Source organism: Rhipicephalus microplus, chromosome 1 (genome assembly GCF_043290135.1).
Source record: "Rhipicephalus microplus isolate Deutch F79 chromosome 1, USDA_Rmic, whole genome shotgun sequence".
NCBI classification, from domain to species: domain Eukaryota; kingdom Metazoa; phylum Arthropoda; class Arachnida; order Ixodida; family Ixodidae; genus Rhipicephalus; species Rhipicephalus microplus.
In genome coordinates, this window is record NC_134700.1 from 256,053,579 (window position 1) to 256,077,206 (window position 23,628).

At 44.7% G+C, this 23,628-nt stretch overlaps 1 protein-coding gene across 2 annotated transcripts in view; it reads right to left on the reverse strand.

Annotated features, from left to right (window-relative positions):
• The window catches only part of LOC119186935 (protein amalgam), a 307,392-nt gene extending 285,827 nt beyond the window's left edge, over positions 1 to 21,565 (reverse strand). For both annotated transcript variants that reach the window (XM_037435281.2, XM_075893704.1), the window contains exon 1: positions 21,119 to 21,565. In XM_037435281.2, the coding sequence (XP_037291178.2) occupies positions 21,119 to 21,257 (139 nt within the window). In that variant the 5' untranslated portion in view covers positions 21,258 to 21,565. The remainder of the gene's footprint in view (positions 1 to 21,118) is intronic.
• Between the last annotated feature and the right edge of the window lie 2,063 nt (positions 21,566 to 23,628).

Consider the following 23,628-nt stretch of genomic DNA (forward strand, 5'->3'; position numbering starts at 1 on the left):
TAGCGTACTATTCGAACACATGCATAATAAGATTTGCCTATAGCGTTTACTCGAGGCGCCCGAAGCGTTACGGTAAAATGAGCCAATTTTTTCATTGTGACTAGCCTAAAAGGCGTCCCACATGTCGGTGTCAAATAATGTACACCAGTGGTGATAACAGTGCCACGTGTATATAAGGAACCTCATATATACTGTGCAGCCGAACATGTTTAGCAGCCCCGGTACGTGCCAACGTAACAAGACCATCATTTTGGTGGGCGCATGAGGTCGCAAACGACCTAAACGAGGCTTCCTGACGGGAACGGAGATAAAGAGAGAAGCGAAAATTTGCCGCGAAAGAATGATCGCTGTCGCAGGGAAATATCGAACCACCACATACACGCGGAACAACGGCGAAATAAAAGCGCGGCTACAAAGGTACGGAATATAGAAGCCATTACCCCAACTTTTTTCACTACTTGTTTTTTTTTCTTCAACGCTGTTACGAGTACAGGAGCCAAACGCCTCCCTCAGCTCTCCCCGTCGCTCTTCTTATTTCTTAATAATTCGTTAAAAATGCTGTTGTTTCTTTTCGTTCCTCCTTTTCTACGAGCGACCTCTCAATTCTCGGTAATGGCTGCCATCGCGGCCACGCGCACCGCAAAGTCGTTTTGACCTTTCCTCACCGAGGCTTCTTCGCTCTACCGCCCTCCTTTCTTCGTCGACGAATATGAACAAAACAACTAACTGCAATAATAACAAAAGAAAAGTTTTTTTGCCAGATACCTCCTCTGCGTTTTTGTTTTGTCTCGACACCCTTGCTGCAGTCAGCGCTACACGACACATTCTTCTCGAATGAATCTCGGCGCTGAGAGCTCAAAATAATAAAAAGAAAGTGGGGAAAAGAAACATGAGTGACACGGCTTGCGTGCAAGAGAGGCGCAAGGAGGAGCAAAGTGAGAAAGAGAATAGCAAGATTACTAACGCTGAAATAGGCTTATGCGTGAGGAAGACCAAAACCCCTGTGATACTCGCGGCGTGTTTTTTTTTTTTATGTATCCATTCCTGTTGCCGGTATTAGCAACATTTCACCGATCTTTCTACTCCGGTTAGCCTCCCACTAACGGAAACAAAAGCCCCGCACGACCAAGGGTCGGGTGGTAGCCACTTTGAGGATAAACAGCAGTGGGGAAGTACTCGATGGCTTGATCGAAAGATGTAACGTTGATATAGGAGATTTTCGTGAACTTAGCGGTGGGACACGTATACGCTAACCGCAGCGCTGCCTGAAGAGTAAACACGCTGCGCCACGGAAACACATTGCAGCAAAGTGTGTAGTCACCAGGAAGGTAACTGACGCCGAGAAGTGTTCGGAAGGAGCGATCGAATATCAATCTCGCCATAACAAGTTTTCCGCCCCGCACACTTTCACTGCTGCTGCTTGGTTCCCCTGTCGAGAGCGAGGCTCGACCCAATGTCCAGTCGGTGTCTTGGCAGGGGCAGAAGGAGTGGGTCCAATACCGTTGTGGTTTGCGTGAACCGTGTGAACACTGCTGCGTGCCGTGATGTGTTGAGGCTTATATATGTTTGTAGTATCGCCTAAAACTTGAGGTATTTTTCACGCATCTCTGCTGATGATCTAGCGGGAACTAAAGGAGAACCACAGATCTGTCTCGGATGTTAATACCACTCGCGAACACAGACACACACACGCGTGTGCGTGTGTATGTGCGTGTGCGTGTGCGTGTGCGTGTGTGTGTGTGTGTGTGTGTGTTTACGTGTGCGTGTGTACGCGCATGCGCGTGATGCAGCATGAGAGAACGATGGAGTTCGCCGTAGGAACTAAAGCAACGTCAGCAAAAACAACTGAACCGGCAATATTTGCTTGCTAAGGTATCCTAATCAGCCATTATGAAAAACAAGTTGTGTTTTCGAGTAGTTCAATTCCTTTTTGTGTTACCTTACCATTATTACAACTCTTTTCAGTGATTATCGTCTGGCTTATTTTGGCTTTTGGCTTCTTTTGCATTCTGTCTTTCGGCTTCTGGTTGCACTGCACCAAAATGTGGGCATGCCTCAATTTTTTTTTTTCATCTTATTCCACGCAAAGTATGTACATATCATTTCGATAAGATCTGCGACCTAGAGTTTTATCCACTGTAGCATTGCTACCATAAAAAATACAGTATTTCATTTATTTTCAAATATGTCTTTATTCATAATTTCAATAATCTTTTTGAACACACCAGAACGATCCATAGAAAGTATATGGTCCTCAATTTTTCCTTAGCAATATGCCACATACAAAGGCAAGAAACACGATTACCTAGAACACATAACGCGCTTACTAGTTTTTTACACACACGCGTACTAGCTATTTCAGACGCCGTACCATTTTATACTAATTTTTACACAACTCGGATACACTAACAGCTGAAACAAATTTAGAAAAATGTGACTGGCTTTTAGAGGGCTCCATAGAAAAAAAAAGAACAGTGAGCCAAAACATTTCAACGAAGTAGTAATGCACGCACTTGAAAGACGTACGGCGGCGGGCGTCCCCAGAAACGGCGAAATCTCAGACGGCTAGAAAGTCGAATAACTCTTAATAAGCGTGGAAGGCCGAAAAGACGGACATCAGCTAAGCGCATGCATTAGGGAAGCCGCAGCTGAAAAAAGAAAAAAAAAGAAAGAAAGGAAAGAAAAAAAGAAGACGAGAAAGCAGGGAAGAAAGAAAAAAAACAAACAGATAGAAATCGGCGAAGAAGCACTTAGACTTCAAAAAAAAAAAAAGAAAGAAAGAGAGCGAAATGCAGAACGTCACAGTAAGTGGACGAGAGAAGAAGAAGCGAGGGGTGCGACCTCAAAGGAGAAAGTATTGAGGGCAGTCCAACGGCAACCCGCGAAAAAAGAGAAGAAGACGAGAAAGAAGGCAAGTGTGCCGCTCACCGGCAGGAAAGAGAAATACAGGGGGTACAAGTGGAGGACGGTCCCACGCACAACCGTGCCGAAGCTATCTGGGCTCCTGCTAGCGGCCTGGGCAGCTGGAAGAGGAATTCGATTTTCGGCTCTTCCACTGATTCTTCGTTCTTTATTCTGAGGCAGCGGGAAGTTTCTCCGAAGACCGCGTGCGTCCAGCTGGGCCGCGCAAAAGGAATGCCGCCGACTGGGCCCTTCGGTTCATTGAGAGTGCGCGCGCGCGTACGTCTGCAAGCCATCCAGCGACTGTTCAACACCCGCTGCCTCTACTTCGTTTGTCCCCGAAGGACAGCTTGCTTGTGCACAAAGAAACCCTCCGGCGCTCCACGCGTGCTCTCATTCCTCCGCGTGGATCTGACCTTCCCGGCGGCCTAACTCGCCGAGAGGAGGTTGCGCTCAGGAGGATTCGTGTGGGCGCCGCCTTGACTCCTGCAATCCGGGCTACATGGACATCTGGTGCACAGCCTCCCCCAACGACGTGCCCATTCTGCGTTGCCCCAGCCACAGAGGCAACGCTTGATCACCTATTGGGAACCTGCCCGGGCCTTCACCAGGCTCGCACTCGCCACCTACGCGGCCTTCACCACCACCCCGGCCGACCACCTGACTTGACGCGCTGGACGCACGGTCCACTGCATCGACAACTCCTGGCCTTCATACAGGAAACAAAACTTTTCCTTTTTATTTAACTGATGCCGTAGGGCATACTAGCGCCAATAAAAAAAAAAAAAAAAAGTCTGCAAGCTATCGTGGTGCATGCCAGAACGCCCTGATGGGGAGGCACAAATTAAGCCCGGAATGCGGTAATTGGATTAAAGAATTAACACAGCAATAAAAATGCCTTTCGCAATTTTAATGTGCTACGAACGCTTGTGCGCACTGTAGTACGCACTGAGAGAAACTCGTCCGACATCCACGAAGAACGTGCGTGATGCCAGAGCAAATTTACGCAGCATCAGCACTGTATCTCAAAACAGATTATTTTAATGTAAGTGGTGAGAAAGAAAGCAAGAAACAAAGAGATAATGAAAGAAAAGAAAATGTAAAGAAAGAAAACGAAATAAAGAAAGAAAGAAAGAAAGAAGGAAAGAAAGAAAGAAAGAAAGAAAGAAGGAAAGAAAGAAAGAGATTAAACTATATCTGGCTAAACGAAACCATGTGCAGATGCGAAGTAGCGGACGCTAACCCGCTAGCGCTCATCGTGGTATTAGAATCGCGGCGTTTCGCGCGAGAGAAACCTGAGGAGACGCAAAGCGTGCAGTGATGAACTCGTGTTTCCTGCTGGAACATGTTAATGGCTGCTAATGGGCATTAAGAGACAATAGAGACTCCGAATGGTCCCGCAGTCCACTTTTAGTTAACGCGCACGCTGTGAAATTTTATTCTTCAGCAAATCACAGGAGACATCTCCCACCGGCACTATCTTGGAGGTCCTATTCCAGTGTATTACACTGGGTGGCCAGTGAACGATTGCGCAGTGAGAGCAGTTTGTTTTATCGATCATGATTTCCACAGAACCACAGGTCGAGCCCTCGCCAGAGGAGGTGTCTCTTGGTGAACGCGTCGCAGATGATGACGGGATATCTGCATGATGCTCACCCCACGACTTCCCAGCCTTTTGTTAGTCCTTCTACCATTAAAGAGACTTTGTCCCTAGGTTACGAGGTTCCATCAACGAGGACTCGAACAGCGCTAGGAGTGACACGGCCCTGCAGTTAGACACCGACAGCACTCCAAGCCTTCCTCAGCCGGGACAGTTTAGACGCGTTTATGCCATCTTCACTCCAGAGCCTCGGCACCAAGCGCCACAGAATATCCAGCAGCAACTCAGAGGCCCCCAACAAAGACAGAAGTCCCCTGCGGACCTCGATGCGACCCCAAAAGCCCCGCGCTTCCGGTGGGCCGTCTGCTCGTAAAAAGTGATTGAGCTGCTTGCGGGGCACCTGCTCCCACGTTTGTCAGAACTGTGAGTTCAGTGTCCAAATTAGTCTTTATTGTTTACGATGGCTACTTCATTGAATATTCTTTCATTTAACGTAAAAGGTTTTTCGCAGTCCGGTAAAGCAGGCCGAGGTGATAAGTGTAGCCCTTGCTGCAAATTGTGATGTTTTGTGCCAGCAGAAAACTGATTTCTTTTCGCTATCCGATGTTAGGGCTTTTAAACAAAAGTTTAACTTGGATTGTTTTTTCTCTTTCGCTACAACTCGTTTTACGAGAGTAGACATTATTATACTTAATCGGGCTTTATCGAGAAGTCACCACGTTGTTTATGACGGCGTTGGTAGAGTTCTGGCTCTGGATTGTACCTACTTTTCGAATGAGGATACTCTGTGTGTGCCCGCCTGCACAAGTCAGACATTGTAATGATTTTTTTTTCAGAATTCGGATGTTATTTTTTTTAGACGGTTGTCAGTTAATTCTAATTGGAGACATAAATACTGTGCTAAATACGCGATGCAATGCACAAGGTCCTGGCTAGGGTTGGTCTGCTTGGAAATCACGTGAGCTGCGACGTCTTGTCCAGCATTTTTCATTGCTGGATGCGCATAGTGTCATGCACGGGAATAATTTTGTTTGGACATGGCGCCGCGGACCATCCTCCAGCAGATTCGACTGGGCTTACATTCCACATGCTTTAGCGACGTTTGTCTCCGATTTGCGTGTTCCGCCCATCCCAACTTCGCCTGTGTACATCTCTGACCATCTTCCGATTCCCTTAGAACTCAAAAAAAAATGGCAGTATATCCACGGAGTAAATGATGGAGAGTGGGGCGAAGCATCCGTCCATCCATTCATTCTTGCTTCCGTCCGTCTGAGTGACCGTTCGTGCGTCCATTCGCCTGTCCGTGCGTGCGTCTGTTCGTGCGTCCGTCCCTGCATTCATCCATGCATCCTCCCCTGCATCCGTCTATGCGTCCATCCGACCGTGCAGTCATCCGTGCGTCCGTCCATGCATCTGTCTGTGTGTCCTTTCGTCCGTATATTCAACCCTCCAAGTACCATCATCTCGCATCTTCTCATCATATATTCCCCATATCGAAGCACCGCCATCCAGCAGACATTCAAAGGACTAAACGATAGGTGGCACACGCACACTTTCTTACGGCTTGCGCTTCGTGTCTACTTCTCACCTTTAACCACCTCGAGTTCATGGTATATACTAGTTCACTTTATTCATGGCACTGCGGCCCAACGCTCGCTAAATCTTTCTAAAACCAAGGAGGTTACGCCCAGTGAGTATAACGTAGCCACCCTTTTTTGTCAGATAGTGCTCAATGTACATGTCAGTGGCTACTAATGGAGAATGAGAGACAGGAGAATTCGGCTTTTACTTTCTTACGGCTTGCCCTTCGTATCTACTTCCCGCCTTCAACTACCTCGAGTTCATGGTGTATATTAGTTCACTGTATTCATGGCACTGCGGCTGAACGCTCGCTAAGCGCTCGCTAAACACTCGGCTAGTGACCCGCAGGTCAGAGAATCGAATCCCAGCCGCAGCGGCCGCATTTTCGATAGAGGCAAAAATCTTTGCGGCCCGTGAGCTCAGGTTTAAGTGCAAGTTAAAGAACCGCAGGAGGTTGAAATTTCCGGAGCTCTCCAATACAGCCTCTGTGATATTCATATGGTGGTTTTTGGACATAATAACCCAATAATAACAAATTAAGGTCGTAAGCTTCTCTGTTGTTGTAACTCTACCCTACAAGAAGGTTGATGTGCGAAATATGAATTTTCAGAGAGGAATAGAATGACCAGATACTACGAAATCACAAACTTTTATTAAAAATCTAGGTTATTCATCCACCACCAAGCCCAAACATCGACAGATCCGAAGCGGTAGATTGCAGGCAGTTGCAAACCTAGACATTCCCCAACCCCATTCATTTTAAGAGGATATACCCAGATGATAATTGTATCCAGATGATACATGCAAATTGTGCGGCTGGACTCATGCCTCATTTAGGCACATTCTCTGGGAATTTGCAGCTTTAGCGGAAGAAAATGCAGTCTCCCCAGATGAGGCTGCTGTGTAGCGGACGGCTGCGCTGCGCAGCTCCAACCTCCAGCATCAACTGTGTGCCATGTAGCAAGCCCGCAAGGCAGCGAGGAGACAGGTTGCCCGATCCTCCACGGGGACGGCCTAGGTTCAGGCCAAGAAATTACCGGGTTTATTATTACACCTGTTACGGCCCCCAAACTTGAGATACGCTTCTCATATGATCACGTCTCGCTGCAGCTTCGCGAGCCCTACACTGCGGGTTGGCTTGCCGGCACCGAGTTTCGCGGCAGCTGCGCGAGCCATCAACCTATCGGGATCGACTTGCCTTTGTACTCGTTCAACTGCGGCTTCGCGGATAAAAGCGCGTTCACGTTTGTTTTAATCCTTGATTGATTGATTTGTGGGGTTTAACGTCCCAAAACCACCATTTGATTACGAGAGACGCCGTAGTGGAGGGCTCCGGAAATTTTGACCACCTGGGGTTCTTTAACGTGCACCCAAATCTGAGCACACGGGCCTACAACATTTCCGCCTCCATCGGAAATGCAGCCGCCGCAGTTGTTTTAATCCTTGGCAGAAAGAGAATGTGTTCTGGAACGCGCTTATTATTCATCGTCATCAGCCACCACCCAAAGTACACATGATGCCTTACCAATGTGTAGCGGGTACCTCGCTTATAAGCAGGATTATGAATTGCATAGTGGCTTAGTGGGTGCTTCGTCGTGGCTGTCATGACACATAGCGTGTACCTTGCAAGCGCTGTGCCGTGATGGCAAAAAGAGAATGTCATCGATTGATATGTGTGGTTTAACGTCCCAAAACCACCCTATGAATATGAGAGACGCCGTAGTGGGGGGCTCCGGAAATTTCGACCACCTGGGGTTCTTTAACGTGCACCCAAATCTGAGCACACGGGCCTACAGCGTTTCCGTCTCCATCGGAAATGCAGCCGCCGCAGCTGGGATTCGATGCCACGATCTGTGGGTCAGCAGCCGAATACCTTAGCCACTAGACCACCACGGCGGGGCACCCGGCCAATTGAATCAGTGGTATTCCTCACATGGAATGCTTAGCAAAAGATGGTCGCAAAAAAGCGGGCCATCGGGCATGGCACGTCGCTTTTCTTTCTTCGTTCATTTTTTTATTACGCAGGTGTTTGCAATAAGCGGAAAAACAACAATAAATAACAGCTATTAGGATATAAACTGTCTTATCAAACATTCAGCAAAGCAATCTACAATTTTCCCCAAGTATTTTTTATTAACTTGGCTGCTTGAAAACTCACGTAATTATTCGTGCCTAAGTAAGCAATCAAGCGAAAAAATTGTGCTATATGTTAGACAAGAGTAAGCAACACACATTTACTTAGTCGTATCATCACAGATAGCGTCGGCCTATTTTTCAACCCTGTCTATACTGAGTGTGTGTCTGTGTGTTCGTTCGTGTGCGTGTATGTGTGTGCGTGTCTATGCATGTGTTTGTGTGTGTGTGTTTTTCCGATACTTAAGTGCATGCGTGCCTGCCGTGAGGATAGTAGGTAAAATGTGGGTGGGCAACAGCATATCTATATATGTAAACATTGCGAATGACATACGAGATAGCCATACTAAGTGCTTTATTAATGCAATTGAATCCATTTTTCCCACACAACGATGATAAAACAAGGACAAACGGCCGGGTAGATTTCACCACGACTCTAATGGAAAACGATAGCTTATTAAGTCAGTAATCTATGGAATGACATTGTTTGCGTACGCTCAATACCTTCGCTAGCAACTAGCAATTCATTTCAAGAGTGCTCGATATTGTCGTCGTCTCGAGCAGCTGACAGCCAGGAATAGATGATACCAAGAAAACGTTAACATGGTGGTCAGCCATCGCAAAGCGCACCTGGTCAGCGCTGTGACCTCGACCGCATCGCAGGAAGGCGGCCGTTTGTTTGCTGCGATGACACAAAGGCCGCTTCCTCTCTCGGCGACGTGACACAGAAACTTGCCGGGCCCCCGGGTCGTGCCATGGAGACGCGCCTGTTTGCGCACAGGAAAAGGGGCGCAATAAATTGCGGCCATCTTCCGAGACCATAACGTCTAAAGCATGCCGAACGCGCACGAAAGCAAATAAACAGGAATCGAGGAGGGAGAGGCTGGGGTCGAGTAGCAAGCTCTGGAGTGGAAGACGCATTCAATCTCGCGAAAAGGGCAGCCGCGGCGCGCGTGCTACCTGTCCATTTAAAGCAGTGGCGCTGTCACGTGACCCAGAAGCAGCCCTCTCTGCCTGAATAAAAAAATAGGATAAAGAAGAAGAACAACAGCGCTAGAGTATAGCCTCACGCACCAGGGGCGTCCTGATGAGCGTCGCATGGCGCGTATGTTGTATCATTTCTTTAATCGCACGACTGGAAACGTTGTCTGCTCATAACATTTGTCGTGTCTTGTTTACGACTGAGTAATCGAGACACGGCTATATACGACGTTGAAGTAGCTACGGTTACGTTATTCTAAGAGATTATCTTTGAAATAGGTCCTCGCGGCTATATCAGCCTTACCCGGGGTAAATATGCCGAAATACTACGCATAAAGCACGAATGCCATGGTTTTGGTTGCAGAAAATGTCATATTATCTAGATTACTTTCTAGTACCTGAGAAAATATACCTACCGTACATGTTGGGCCGCACCTCTCGAGAAAAACTTACGATTGACATACCCAATACACCCGGAAGAAAAACAACTCGATGATGATTCAGAGTGGCAGAAAATTTCGAGAAAGGCGAACATTATATATATATATATACATGTATGCTCTAGTTGACTGGTTTATAAGACTTCCAGCACTGCCTTGTGAGTATCGGGCATTGGTCAGTAATGCCAATACATTGGGACAAAAGAAAATTAATGACGGTCAGGAAAAAATTAAGCTCCTGCATTTTGCTTGGCCGCACAAATTCACAACTCTGGAAAGTTGGGAAGTTCATCGATTACATTTGAAGCGTTTCGCTGTAGTGTCCTCAGACACACTATAATAATAATAATAATAATAATAATAATAATAATAATAATAATAATAATAATAATAATAATAATACGTTGGGTTTAAGGTTGCAAAACCACGATGTTGTTATGTGAACCACAAACCGTCGTAGTGAAGGGCTTCGGAAATTTTGACAATCCGGCGTTCCTAAATGTGTACTGATATGGTACATTATACGGGCCTCAACGATTTCAATTCCACCGAAATGTGATCACCGCCACCGAGATTAAGCCAGCACGAACCCGGAACACGGGGCTGGTTAACTAGCATTAATGTTTCAAAGCATCCCCTCTTATCGACCGCAATCGGTGTGAGAAACTTACACCATAAATTAATCACGACCCCATGCAAAGAATGAGTGAGCCACCGACCAAATTTTAGAGCTGTTTATTATCTTAAAGATATTTTTCACAAAACGCGACGTGTATACCCGAGGTGCCTCCTATTATAAATTTTTTGACCCGGAAATGCCTACATCATTGTACACTTCAGTGAATGCCAATGTCGGCGAAAAGAGGGCGCATAACAAGTAAAGCAACGCCCGTTGATCGTGTCTTTTTTTCAGGTAAACTCAGTTTCTTTTCATTTATCGTCGCATCTGCTTCTGTCTTGGTTCTGATAGCTTTCGATTTCATATATGTTCCCTTTGGCATAACTCCGATGTGTTTTTCGCACTTTGTTTTATATTTTCCTTGAGAGGAGCCGCGAAACGATCTTGAGCAGCATGCGTGCATGCCTTTCAATAACCGTCAACCGTTTCTGCCCCAGTTCGATAAGCTTGCGCACCCTCCTCCCCTTCCTCTTCTATCGCTCTCTCTTCTTCTCAGCTCTGGCTTAACATGCCTACATCATCGCGAGACCCACAGCGGGCGACGTCCACCTCAAAAAGCTCCAGGAAGGATAAAGCTGCAGTAAAGCCACAATGAATGCCGTTTTGTTGTCTCAGAAAATATAATGGTATCGATGACCAATATAAAAAGGGATTCCGAGAAAGGCAAATGAAGTTAGGCGCAATAATTAGGTAGAAACAGGTTTGCCGTACTTTATGAGAGACCTAGTATACTTAGAAGGTTCTTTTCATTCGTAAATGTAGGGCCGACACTCCCTCATAAGCAAAACTGGAACGATTAGTTGTTGTTTTTTTACTCCATGAGCTAAGTTCTATGATTTGTGCCAGTTAAAGGCTCTTATAATTTGCACTTCGATATCAAATAATACAAGGAACGCGAGGAACCTAAAAAATAACAAATAAAAGCAGATCGCAATGGCAGCCGCAAAATCGCAAGAGCCATGTGAAGACGCCATGGAGGGCCGTCCGGAAACCGCGCAAGTGGACTCGTTCGGAATCGGCGTTCAGTTTCCATGCACGGCGGTCCCATGATATACGCCAGGAGACAGAAACAAAGAGAAGTTGAGGGTAAGAGGCTTCAGCGGTCTTAGAATAACAGAGCCCAGCTATACGAAAGAAGCATTCCAAGGTGCTGGCGTCCGGCAAGACACACGAGCCAGAACAGAGCGTGGCTGCGTTCCGACAACAAAAGGATGGGGCACCGTCCACCCACAGGCCGACTTCCTCGGCCTGGCAGCATGGCGAGAAGCCCTGTGCGAGCAGCAGGCACCGCCAACCGCGCTGACCGTAAACGTCGCGCAGAACCGGGAGCCGGACTCGGAGGGAAGAAAATGTGCGTGCGTAAAACTTGCGCGGTCGCTTCCCGGCCGTAAACTGTTTGGCGCTGGTGACTGCTGCCCCGAACCTTGGACCGTTTATTCTTTCAGCGCCATAGTTCTGCGCTCAGTCTGTGAGGACTTAGAAGTCTAGGGGTGAACAACGAAAAGAAAATTCAAATATAAAAAAGTACGCGAGAGAATCTAGGAAAAGGCTCGCTTCCTGATGTTTGTAACTTCCGTGCTTCTTCCCTTTTTTGTTCTTCATCTTGGTGAAACTTAATATAACGTCTTTGTTTGTTTGTTCTTACTTTTCTGTCTGCATTCCGTGACAGTGTCTTTTTGTTGATTTCTTAGGTATTCTTTTTAGCCCTCTTACTATTTCTGTCTTTTTTTTTCTCGTGCGCTTTTGGAATTTTCGGTGGCCTTGTTGCGCCAGAATAAAAAAAATGAGTATATTCACAGAAAAGGCTATGTACGACATTACGAAAAAAAGAAATGAATCGTCAGGCATGCGCGGAACTCGCAGCACAGTCGCAGCGAAAGCTACAAGAACGGCCTTTCAGAACCATTCCTAACACTCATTGAATAACTTCTACACGAAAACTTGCTGAGTGCCCAGTACGCCGTAGTGATAATTTTCGCGCAGTAGGCCAGGCTTCACTATGCCCTATACGTCAATCGTCATTCTTTGGAGAAGCGAGGTATTCTTTACACACTTGCAAGAAATTTTGTGCCATTTTTTATGCAGTGGTTCACGACGATGAAGAATTAGGCCTTAGGTGAGTATGTGCCACAGTGGTCAATTTATTGATTGATATGTGAGATTTAACGTCGCAAAGCCACCATATGATTATGGGAGACGCCGTACTGGAGGGCTCCAGAAATTTAGACCATTTGGGGTTCCTTAGCGTGCATTCAAATCTGAGCACACGGGCCTAAAGCATTTTCGCCTCCATCGAAACTGTTATTAGGCGATCGCTTTTCTAATGGGCTGAAGCATTGGACGACCACTCGTTACACAATTCGCATCGTGTGACACATAGTTGTTTTTTTTTTTTTGCTGTTCTAAAACAGTTTATTACTCATACACTATGATTCCTTTCCCGACATCAAGTCTGCCTAAGGACAGTTTACCAACGAGTTCCAAGCACGTCGTGACTCAAATGTGAATATTTTCGCCAAATGATCATGAACTTTATTGATGACTGTAAATTGAGAGATCGAGTACCATAGTGGCTTGAAGAACTTGAGCTACTTATCCGTATTAATGAATTCTAATCACTATGTAACCATCCTGCTCGTTACCTCTGTACGCACTGTTTATAAGCACTGTATTACTACTGTATGATTAGCAAAAAAGTAATAAAGAAAGAAAACCACCGTGGCTTAGTAGCTGAATACTGGGCTGGCACGCAGCGGACCCGGGTTTGAATCTCATTGTGTCTTTGGTGTTTTATATAGACAAAGATTTGTTTTTCGCATTTCTTGCGTAACCGGTTACGGACACCGGCGGCGGCGGCAGATAACTACGGCACCGCGCGTGCCCCGTGTTTTTATCTCATAACAGCTTTCGCTGTAAAAGTCGCAGATCAAGAGAGAGCAGAAACAACGAATGTTTTCGACCCGTGACCTACATTCACGTTTGTTTATAATATGCAGTCTATGTTTTTTTTCTCTATATCCAGGTCATACTTCTGGCCATTTACGGCATTGCGTATTTTCCTCGGAAGGAACTTCTCCTTGCTGCCAGTGGTTGCTCGCATTCACGCGCTCTATTTGCTTACATAAAGCGTTCAGCTTTCAAGGCCTTTGTCCGAGTTTTATCTGCACACAATCAGTTTTTGTTTCCCCGAGTGAGCACAGCAATCACGCGAAACGTCCACTCTCATTCGGTGAAAATAAATAAAAGTTTTATCGATTTTTTTAAAAGGGTGATGCAGATAAAGACCTTGAGCCGTGTTCTGATGTTTTCGAGGGAGCGTGTTTTTATGTTTTGTAGGAAAACACGGTGAACATCGTAGGGGTAAAATTATTGAATATGTATGTCCCGCACGCCTTTTTTAGTTCCTATATCTTCCTCACTCTTTGTTTATACGGTTTATCAGGATTCATTTACCAGAAACCGAGTCTATAGTTCGAGAGTGGAGAAAGGATTGAAATAATGGAATATGGCAGCGCACACAATGAAAACGGGGAAGGTACACAATAAGCAGAGATTACAAGCTATGAACCGTCCACAACTACCGTTTATTGCTCGCAAATAAGATTGGAAATAATATGGTGAGATGAGCATGTCAAAACATGGCGATAAGGAAAAAGAATCAATATGACACGAGCACTTCTGGGAATGCTTGAGATTGCATATAATTGTTGGGCATGCGTTTTACGTCCTAAAGTCAGTATGCGATTATTAGATACACTTCAGTGATGTACCCTGGATAAATTTTAGCCACCTAGTATTTTTTTTTGTATGCCGCGTGCAGTGAAAGTACTCTTATGTTTCTTTTTGTTTTGAGGACGGTGAGTTAGTCTGAACCCATGTGACCTGCGGTAGCAGTCTATATATATACATGCTGCAGTGAATTTACTGTCTCTCTTTCCCTCTTTTATTTTCCTTCTCGTCCCTCTTTACCATTCTTCTGTCCCCTTCCCTAATCCTGAGTGTAGGGCAGCGAACCAGATGTCTTTATGGTTAACCTCCCTGCCTTCTCCCTTTGTCGTCTCCCTTCCTCCTTCCATGTGCAAGCAAACGGGTGCTCTTAATTTGCGTTGATCTAAGTGCGGCCGCTGTAGAAGTAAACAAAACCCGCCCTTTGAGCCTGCTCCTTACGGGCTAAACTGCCATGTCGAGTAATTGAAACTTTCCAAATACAACAGCTACCCAAGTTGTCCTTCAGTCACTTTACCGGAGTAAGATATCGCACTTTAATGTGTCTGAAGACGACCGGCATCTTTTCGGCCAGATAATCAGACGTAAACAGAGGATACAAAGGAAGCTGGTAAAGGCATTACTGAAGTTGTTACGCGCCACTAGTATATTAGAAAGCGTATTAGAGTATTAGAGTTCTTACGTATAAAAGCCACATAACATGCTGCTTGACAGACTTAACGATATGAGGCGTACAGTGTATGTGACTTCCGTGATAAACCGAGCTCGCGAACCCTTTTTGATACATAGCAGAAGCACATACTGATCGATCGTGTGAGAATCGTGTGAGGATCACAGTATGAACACAGTTCATTACATTTTTTCACGAATGGTTCAGGGCAGGCCAAGTTTAGTTGACGAACCATTCAATATAAAAGCAAGGGCCCAACGAAGTTTTTCCAAGTGCTCTTACGCCAATAGGCCAGCTTAACAAAATACGGGTGTCAAGTGACCAAAATATAACATATCGGGTAAATAGCACAGTAAATTTTTTTCAAGCTTGTTGTGTTCGCCACACCAGAATTGCTGAAGCTTAGTTAACTTCCCTACCTTTTCCCTAGTTTCTTTTCATCACTCCACCCTACAGCTTATGGTTACGCTGAAGCCATGTAGTTCCTTGCGTAAATGACCTGAAATATTGTCGAGACAGTCGCACGTTATACTATACTTGCGCACCCCACGACGTCAATGGGCCGCAAAGTCAGCCAGGTAACTGTCTTGTGCCGCAGCTCCAACGTGCCTCGTCTTGCACTATTTTATCGCTCGTTGAATTCTCACTAAATTACTTGCACAGCTCCTATTACATGCTGGAGGCAACCGGTTAGGCAGCTTGCCCTGTCCAAACACCTCCCGTTTTCTAGCCCTCCCAGCATTCTGCATGAAAAATCCCATGCTTGCCTTTCTGTTCCTATGCTGTTGTTTTTTCTCCATTAGCGCGAAAAGCTTGCGCTGCCCTTGCCAACCATTTTGCTTGTGTTACTGCACGTGCTTGTTACTTCAGAGAGGGTAACCTGATAGCGCTGCCTCGCAACAGCAAGTGCTTAAACGCGCAACCGTCTCAGTCTTTTAGGCGTTTCCAGTTGCACTGGCAGCGTTTTGCGTTTTCCTACAATCAGTCGCGCCACTGCAAAAGCAACCGTCTCGGGTACCCGGGAGATTATCCTCGCATCTTGTGCTGCTTAAACGCTGTGAAGGAAGCAAGTGGGTTCGTGTGCTTTTTTTATTCTTTTGCTTGCACTGGCGATAACTTTACACCACGAGGGGTGGACGGTATTTAGTACTTTTTTTTCCGCGCAACTGTAAAATATGGGTGCTGCACTAATCATATGTTACATAAATTTCTCCTCTTTTCGATACACTCTTATAGAAAACACAAATCTGACCGACCAAACCTAATGATTGTCCCCTAAGTTCAAATCTCACTTGACCAATCTCAAGTAGTTTACTAAAAAGAGAACACGACACCAGCGCGCACTGCTGACGTTACTTTTCTGTACGTTTTAATTATTGTGCTGTTAACGTGACGCAACATTCAAATTAGCTATACGAATGTGAAAGAAATGCTGACTTTGTAGAAACACAATTTATTGTAGCAAATAAAAAGATATGAGAGAAATAGAGAACCTTCATACAGTAGCGTCGTAGGTTCAAGGTTTGTCGTGTGCTAAATATAGAAAATTTTCTTCGTTATGAAGTGACAAAACGTCACTTTTCCCTCTTATTCATCACCTTTTTATTCTTCTGCATCGCTCCCAGAACACGTGCACCGATTCGTCTGCCTTTGAAAGCAATAATTCTTATCCCCAGTCGAAAAATACACAGAAAGAAAAAGGAATAGAAAAAAGTAGAAATCTGGCTAAAAGAAATTTCTTGGCGAGATTTGAACCCACGTCCCCGCGACCCGGGGACGAGTGTCGTAACTGCTCGGTTTTCCCGGCACGATAGCAGAGTATAGCATATCCTTGGATATGGTGTAGTATATCGATGGGAAGGGAAACAGAAAGAGACGAGAAGGATTGATTGATATGTGGGCTCTAACGTCCCAAAACCACCACATGATTATGAGAGACGCCGTAGTGGAGGGTTCCGGAAATTTCGACCACCTGGGTTTCTTTAACGTGCACACAAATCTAAGCGCGCAGGCACACAAATCTTAGTACGCAAGCCGCGTCCATCGGAAACGCAGCCGCCGCAGCCGGGATTCGAACCCGCGACCTGCGGGTAAGCAGCCGTGTACCTTAGCCACTAGACCACCACGGCGGGGCGAGACGAGAAGGATGAAAAGGAGCAAGGAAAAATGAGTTCAGTGAGAGAGAGAAAGAACAAGGGAAGGTAGAAAAAGATAGAAGGCAAAAAAATGAGTACAGAAAAATAGGGAGAGAGAAGCAGACACCGAAAGAAGTAAAAAAAGAAAGAAATTGGATAACACAGAAGAAGATAACACAGAGAGAGAAATAGACATGGAGAGGAAGACAGAACGAGAAAGACATAAGGAAGATAGAAATAAAAGAGAGCAATCAATTGTAGCACAGTATAGCAAAGGGTGGGAAAGAGACAGTGTAAATGACTAGCCAAGCCAAGACCAGCTAGGTGCCCATCAGCTGTGCAGTGTCCCAGCCTTGCGCAACCAAGCGCAAGCTGTGCTCATCTCTTTTTGTTTTCTCTTTTGGTCTCACGTTACCCACTCGGTGCGGATTCTATCCTTGAGTTTTAGGCAATGTACTTTGGATATCTGTTTTTTTTTTGCTTCTTATTATTGGTATAGCATCAATAATTGTGAACGTAGGCACAGGCTGCGTCGTTGATACGCTCAAAAGCTTTAATTTACCTTGAAAAAAAGGGGTACTTGGTAAGCTAATGTTCGTAAGCATGTATTCAAGTTATGCGAATTGCAAATGATCACTTATTATTCATTAGTCACAGTGTTCGATTAACAGCGCTGAGAGCATAATTTCTAGGTATCACAATCATCATCATCATCATCATCATCATCATCATCATCATCATCATAACAGGCACCACCGGTCACCACATTGTGGATGCGAATGAAAAGACTTGAGACCTGTGTACTTTGTACGTTAAGGAGCACCAGGAGGCCAAAATTTCTGGAGTCCTTCATATGGCATCAATTGTAACCATATCTCTGTTTTGGGTTGTTAAAATAGAATTTATATATATATATATATATCGAAGGTCGTAGGTTCGTTTCCTGCTTACAGTTGGTAATTTTTTCATCCACTTTTCTTTCTTCTTATTTACATTCCATTAATGTTAATAACTTCCCCTGTACATTCCTTGGCATTACTGTCTGTTATATCTCATTATTATTGTGTTAAAAACACGGAAAAACGAGCCCTTAGGTATACACTTCTTTCCCTTATTATATATATATATATATATATATATATATATATATATATATATATATATATATATATATATATATATATATATATATATATATATATATATATATATGAAAACCTAATAGCAGTAACAGTCGCCATCGGGCCTCACGAGTTAGTTTCAACCAGCAACGATTTACAACGTGAACCCCTGTATGTTTACTTGAATGTAATCCTGTATGTGTAAAACGTTAATTTTGCTCCAGTAGAGCCGTATTCAGTGCGCAAGATGGCCACTTAAAGAATTTTGTATTGTTATTGCATAAAAGTAAAGCAGCAATTCACAAAGACATCATAGACTAAAATTTTGCCTAAGAGAATATTTGAGCCCATTACGATGACAGAGGCACATACAATTACCACAGCCGGCTGTCCAATAAGAAAAAGGTAAATGAAAAAGTGGATTATAAAGGTATTAAGATTTGGAGTGGAGAAATAATTTATATACCCTAAAATTTTACCAGAAAGGTCGCCATACATCTTATGTCATAAGTTACCTTCTGCCCAGCTTCTGAGTAAAGTAAGCCACGCAGGCCGCAAAGCGGAAGAGTATATAGTCGCGCATGTGTGCGAGCTATTCACAGCGTCTTATGCGTTCAGACATAATGCATTCGGACAAAAATAGGAAGGTAGTAAACACCAACATTTTCGTCAAGTAGAAGTTCTGACGTAAAGTGAGCGAAGTTCATGCTTTTGATGTAGTTTTAGCTATTTCCAAGGCCACATTTACCTTCACAGAACTTCAACTAAAGAAGCTACCACTGAATCAATTGGTTACACGAAGTGTGGCTATTCATTTGCAATAAATCGGAATTTCCATAAACGTGGATGCAAAAATATTCGAAGCCGTATGATAGACAGGCAATAGAGAATGAACTGGCTTATCGATACGAGGCTATAGGAAGAAATGACCGTGGGAACAGTGCATTGATAGTACGCCTAGCGTGCACGTGCAATTGTCGTAATGAATAACTGATCATGCTGGAAAGCAGATGCGATAAAACGCTTTGGTAGGAACACTTATGGCATTTTCTGCATTTCGCAGTAAACCTCAGGCGTATATTCGGAGTGTGCGTGCACAGAATTTGACTTCCCTCTAGTCCTTAATGGTTTATAACGTTCTATAAAACGAACAACGAAATGCAGTTTTATTTGCATACGCTCCTGATCTTGTGCTGGTTGTTGTAAGCATAATGTGTGCAGCAATATATAGTTCGCCATGTTGATAAAGCTGCGCTTTACCACTCAAGGTAAAAAAAATGCAAAGCACAAGGAAGTGCCATGAGCGTATGACGACGAGGCCCACGTTGCATGAAATATTTTGTTTGCATTCGTTCGTTTTATGAGCGTTGTTTGAGCATTGTAGACAGCATAAATTAATCTATGAGTTTCGCGAAACTTCTTCGAGTGTGTTTAATTGCTTGCTCACTATATTGAAAAAACGTAAAGTACGGGTGTACAGACATGAATACACACATACGGTTGCCAAGTGTGCATGCAGCTAAGTTTTTATTCGAAATTGAAAAGTTGGCATGTTTTCGAAAGAACTCGGGAGAAAAAGCTCTCACTAGTATTTGCTCTACAGACCATTTGTTTACCGCCTTTTTTCTGCACACTGCCTGACGGTTAGTTATTTTTGGCAAGCAACAGTGACATAGAATGCGTACCGGCGTCGTTATTCACTATAATGCAGCAAACAAGACAGAATGAAACTATTCGGCTGACATAATTCAAATCCTAAATATAACGCCTTAGTACAAAATTATGGAAGAAAAGTATGCACACCTGTTGTGTCTTTCTTTGTTTTTTTTTTCAATGGCGTCTCATTTTTCATTTAGTTTCAAGCTTACCACTGAGTCATTAGCAGCATGACAAATTCTCTGACAGCTCATCAGTGAAATGTGCTGTAAAAGCAGGCATCCCAAATGATGCGAGGGTTTCGATGAGCGGTGCGTTTTGAAGTTACATTGCGTAATATCTACCATACCGCGCACATGTAACATCCACGGAACACAAACCAGTTATTTTTATATATTTTGTTATTACCTCATTAGAGCTGATAAAAGCACGTGCATGTACACTGGAATGTTAATTAAATCACAGCACCACCAACTATCGCTAGGCATTTAATGGAAGTACCAGCCCTGCTTAGATGCCATTGGAAGGACAGGGTGAATTTGATTGATTGATGATTGATTGATTTGTGGGGTTTAACGTCCCAAAACCACCATTTGATTATGAGAGACGCCGTAGTGGAGGGCTCCGGAAATTTTGACCACCTGGGGTTCTTTAACGTGCACCCAAATCTGAGTACACGGGACTACAACATTTCCGCCTCCATCGGAAATGCAGCCGCCGCAGCCGGGAGTCGAACCCGCGACCTGCGGGTCAGCAGCCGAGTACCTTAGCCACTAGACTACTGCGGCGGGGCCAGGGTGAATTTGCACGCAACAGATGACAAACATCCGTGAAAAAGTTGAGTGACTGCTTTGAATGCTACAGCTTAATCGGACAGGCAATGTTAATGCGTTTTGACACGCAAGTGTATCTAAGGTTTGTACAGCAAATATGACTTTTTTTCAATGAAATTAATGTCAAATAAGTAGCAGTTCTTGTGCATGGCTACAGTATTTGACTTTATCATTAGTACTAAAATAAAATGAATTAAATGTGTGTTCGGCGACTTCGACAGTTTTCGTTCTCACAAAGCTTGCTAACGCTTGGAGCCCACAAGCACTACGCACGTAGGTGATATAATTCAATCAGTACTGCTGAGCCACGACTGTAGAAAGGAGAATGACGTGCGATGCCATACACTCAATACACTTTCATCACGATTCCTAGAAATGGCATCTGCGTTTTTGGAAAACTCACAAGCACAACCCCCTGAAACAAACTAGGAGTGAAGTTTATACTCGAATGAAGGTGCCCCGATTTCGGTGTAAATAACACCATTTCCACAACTGCCCGGTTAACGCCACAAACATCGCAACGCATAACTCAACTTACTTTCTAGTCTATTACAAAGTCGCGTAAGGTCACTTGCACTGGTTAGATGAAAAATGAATCGAAAAGAAAACTAGACGACAGCCACAACCGCGATGATATGCTTGCTGTGCGAGACTGCACTGACCTTGTGAGGCGAGCAAGACGACTCCGAGGAGAGTCCCAATAAGAAAGAAGACTGAAATCCTGGCATGTGATCCACCGACGAACGTTTTCCCAACAGTCACAGCGCCAGCAGACACCGCTGCGGCACGACGACAATCCATAGTTTTCGTTGTCTTCTTTCTATCCCCGGCACCACCAGAGTATCTCCCGCGTAGTCTAACTAGAATGTATTCTGATACAAGTCAGCCCGGCCTAAAAAGCATGTTTTCTCACAGCACCAGTAGAAACAAAAACGAACAAAGTTGTAAAGTCGCCAATGCGCCCGCGCCGATCCAAGCAGTACACCAATGTCACACGTTCAAATCACACTCGCGTCACAGTCGGCTTCGCCACAAAAGACTCTTTTTTTTTTCAAATCTCCCGGTGTCTCGTACTCAAGGTTTGTAGAATTAGTCGGGGCTTCTAGAAGGAAAAACCGCAGTGGTGGTAATTTACATTCGTCACAACTACGCCAGCAGACCCCGATCACAGTCAACAACAAAGCAGGTGGAATTTCGTCGTAACTAGCGGTGGGATCCTTCCGGCCGAAGGGGCAGTCGGTCCTCGTGCGGTGGTACCGACAAGAGACGCGATCGACAAATGAGCACCGGTGGCGTCGCGCAGCGGCAGCGCGGCGCAACTGGACCAACACGTCATGGGCCCACGTGACAGGCACGGAGCCAATGGGGAAGGCGACTGGTAAGAAAGAGAGATGAGAGAGGGCTTGGTGCGGCAGCGAGGACCCGGCGTCAGAACTCCGTCTAGGGGAGAAAACCGAGGGTCCCGTCGAGTAGGAGATGTGGCAGGATGTGGATCTTTGGAGAACTACCGGCTTCCCCCGATTGCGTGGGCCTTTGAAGGAGAACCGGGTTTTCGCACGATTGTGCGAGCTGTCGTCGCCCGGGGCTGTGCATTGTTCTATGATTCATGAGTGCACCAACACCTTGTAGTGACACTAAACAAAAAAAAATAATAAAGACCGTACACTTTACTTCATGTCCGACTTTCTACTGCAAGAGAAGACACGCTGAATCAGAATATATATATAAATATATATATATATATATATATATATATATATATATATATATAGAGAGAGAGAGAGAGAGAGAGAGAGAGAGATCAGTATTTAAACTTGTAACGTGATCGGTGGATCGGTGGTTGCAGTTTTCGTCGCTGCACTGCGCGTACTTTGACACAGATTGTATTGAAAACCAGACATTTCCTCCCGTCAGCAGGCGACGCCACCATCATCGCCAGAGTTTTACACTTTACACTTGAAGCTTGTGATCAAAATAACAACGGTAATGGTTGAAAAAAAAAAGGTTAACAATGCATGGTCAGAGGCCAGCGCCCAAGGAGAATAGAAAACTTCAGAGGGGGGGGGGGACGATGGAGAACGTCAAAATATTGTAATGAGTTTCACGTGAGTGATGTTTATAGGGCGGGCTTTTTAAAACCGCACTGATGTAGGTGAGCGCTGAAGTGAAATAATTATGAGCATCAGCTGCATATCAATTGAGGCAACGCGTCAAGCTGAAAAAAAAAATCGGCAGATCCTTACTTTTTATAGTAGTCGGTTTCATGCGAATCAAACAGCGAGTAATTCTCAATATTACATTTATTAGCTTTGAGGCACGTTTTTCGACGTAGGTCGACGACTATTGGTAAGTTTAGTGTTTGTACATCGTATGTTTACCTGGAATGCTGACTACACTGACGTTTAATATTAGCTGAAAAAACGGTTTGTAGTAACGCCAGCGCTCACGTTAGAGCATATACGTCAGCATGGTCGACACGATGAGCGCTTTACGGTGCGATTATGTAAATATTATATGTAGCGTTCGTTTTCGTGTTCCAGCAACGTCGACCAAAGCTTGAGTATAGCTTACTGAATCATAGGAGACTAAGTGTAATGTTAATTATACTGCTATAAAAGTAGAGCCAACACTAGAACCACAAGAGCATTGAAAGCTGGGCTAGTTGTTACGACCACATTTTCGGGTAAAGCACGACATTGACGAAGACACTCGTCTGCGTCATTTCCGTCTTCCATCTTCGTCGATCTTGTGCTGTGCCAAAAAATACTGGAACCTAAATTCACGTTAAGCAGACATGAATCCTGCATCACGGCAGTACATATGCATTGTTCAATGCTTTATCATAAAATTAGATACCCAGGAATGCAACACAATTTATGTTGCACCGTCATTACACCTGCATAGCGTTTTTTTTTCCAAAAGCAGTTTGAAGACCTGGCATAGCGCTGTGGCCGAATATGTGACAGCCAGCAGGATCCTTGGGTACTATTCATGATGTGGTGCTTATTTTTATTTTTTGCATTCGTCTGGTCAGCGCTGGCGATGTCGGTTTCTATTAACGATCCCACATTCGAATTACCGATTTCTGTTCTCGCAGTTCTTGTTCCTATGTAAACTGTCAATTGCCTGGGCTAGTTACCCGCATAGCACGGCCTATGGCATGCGGATATGT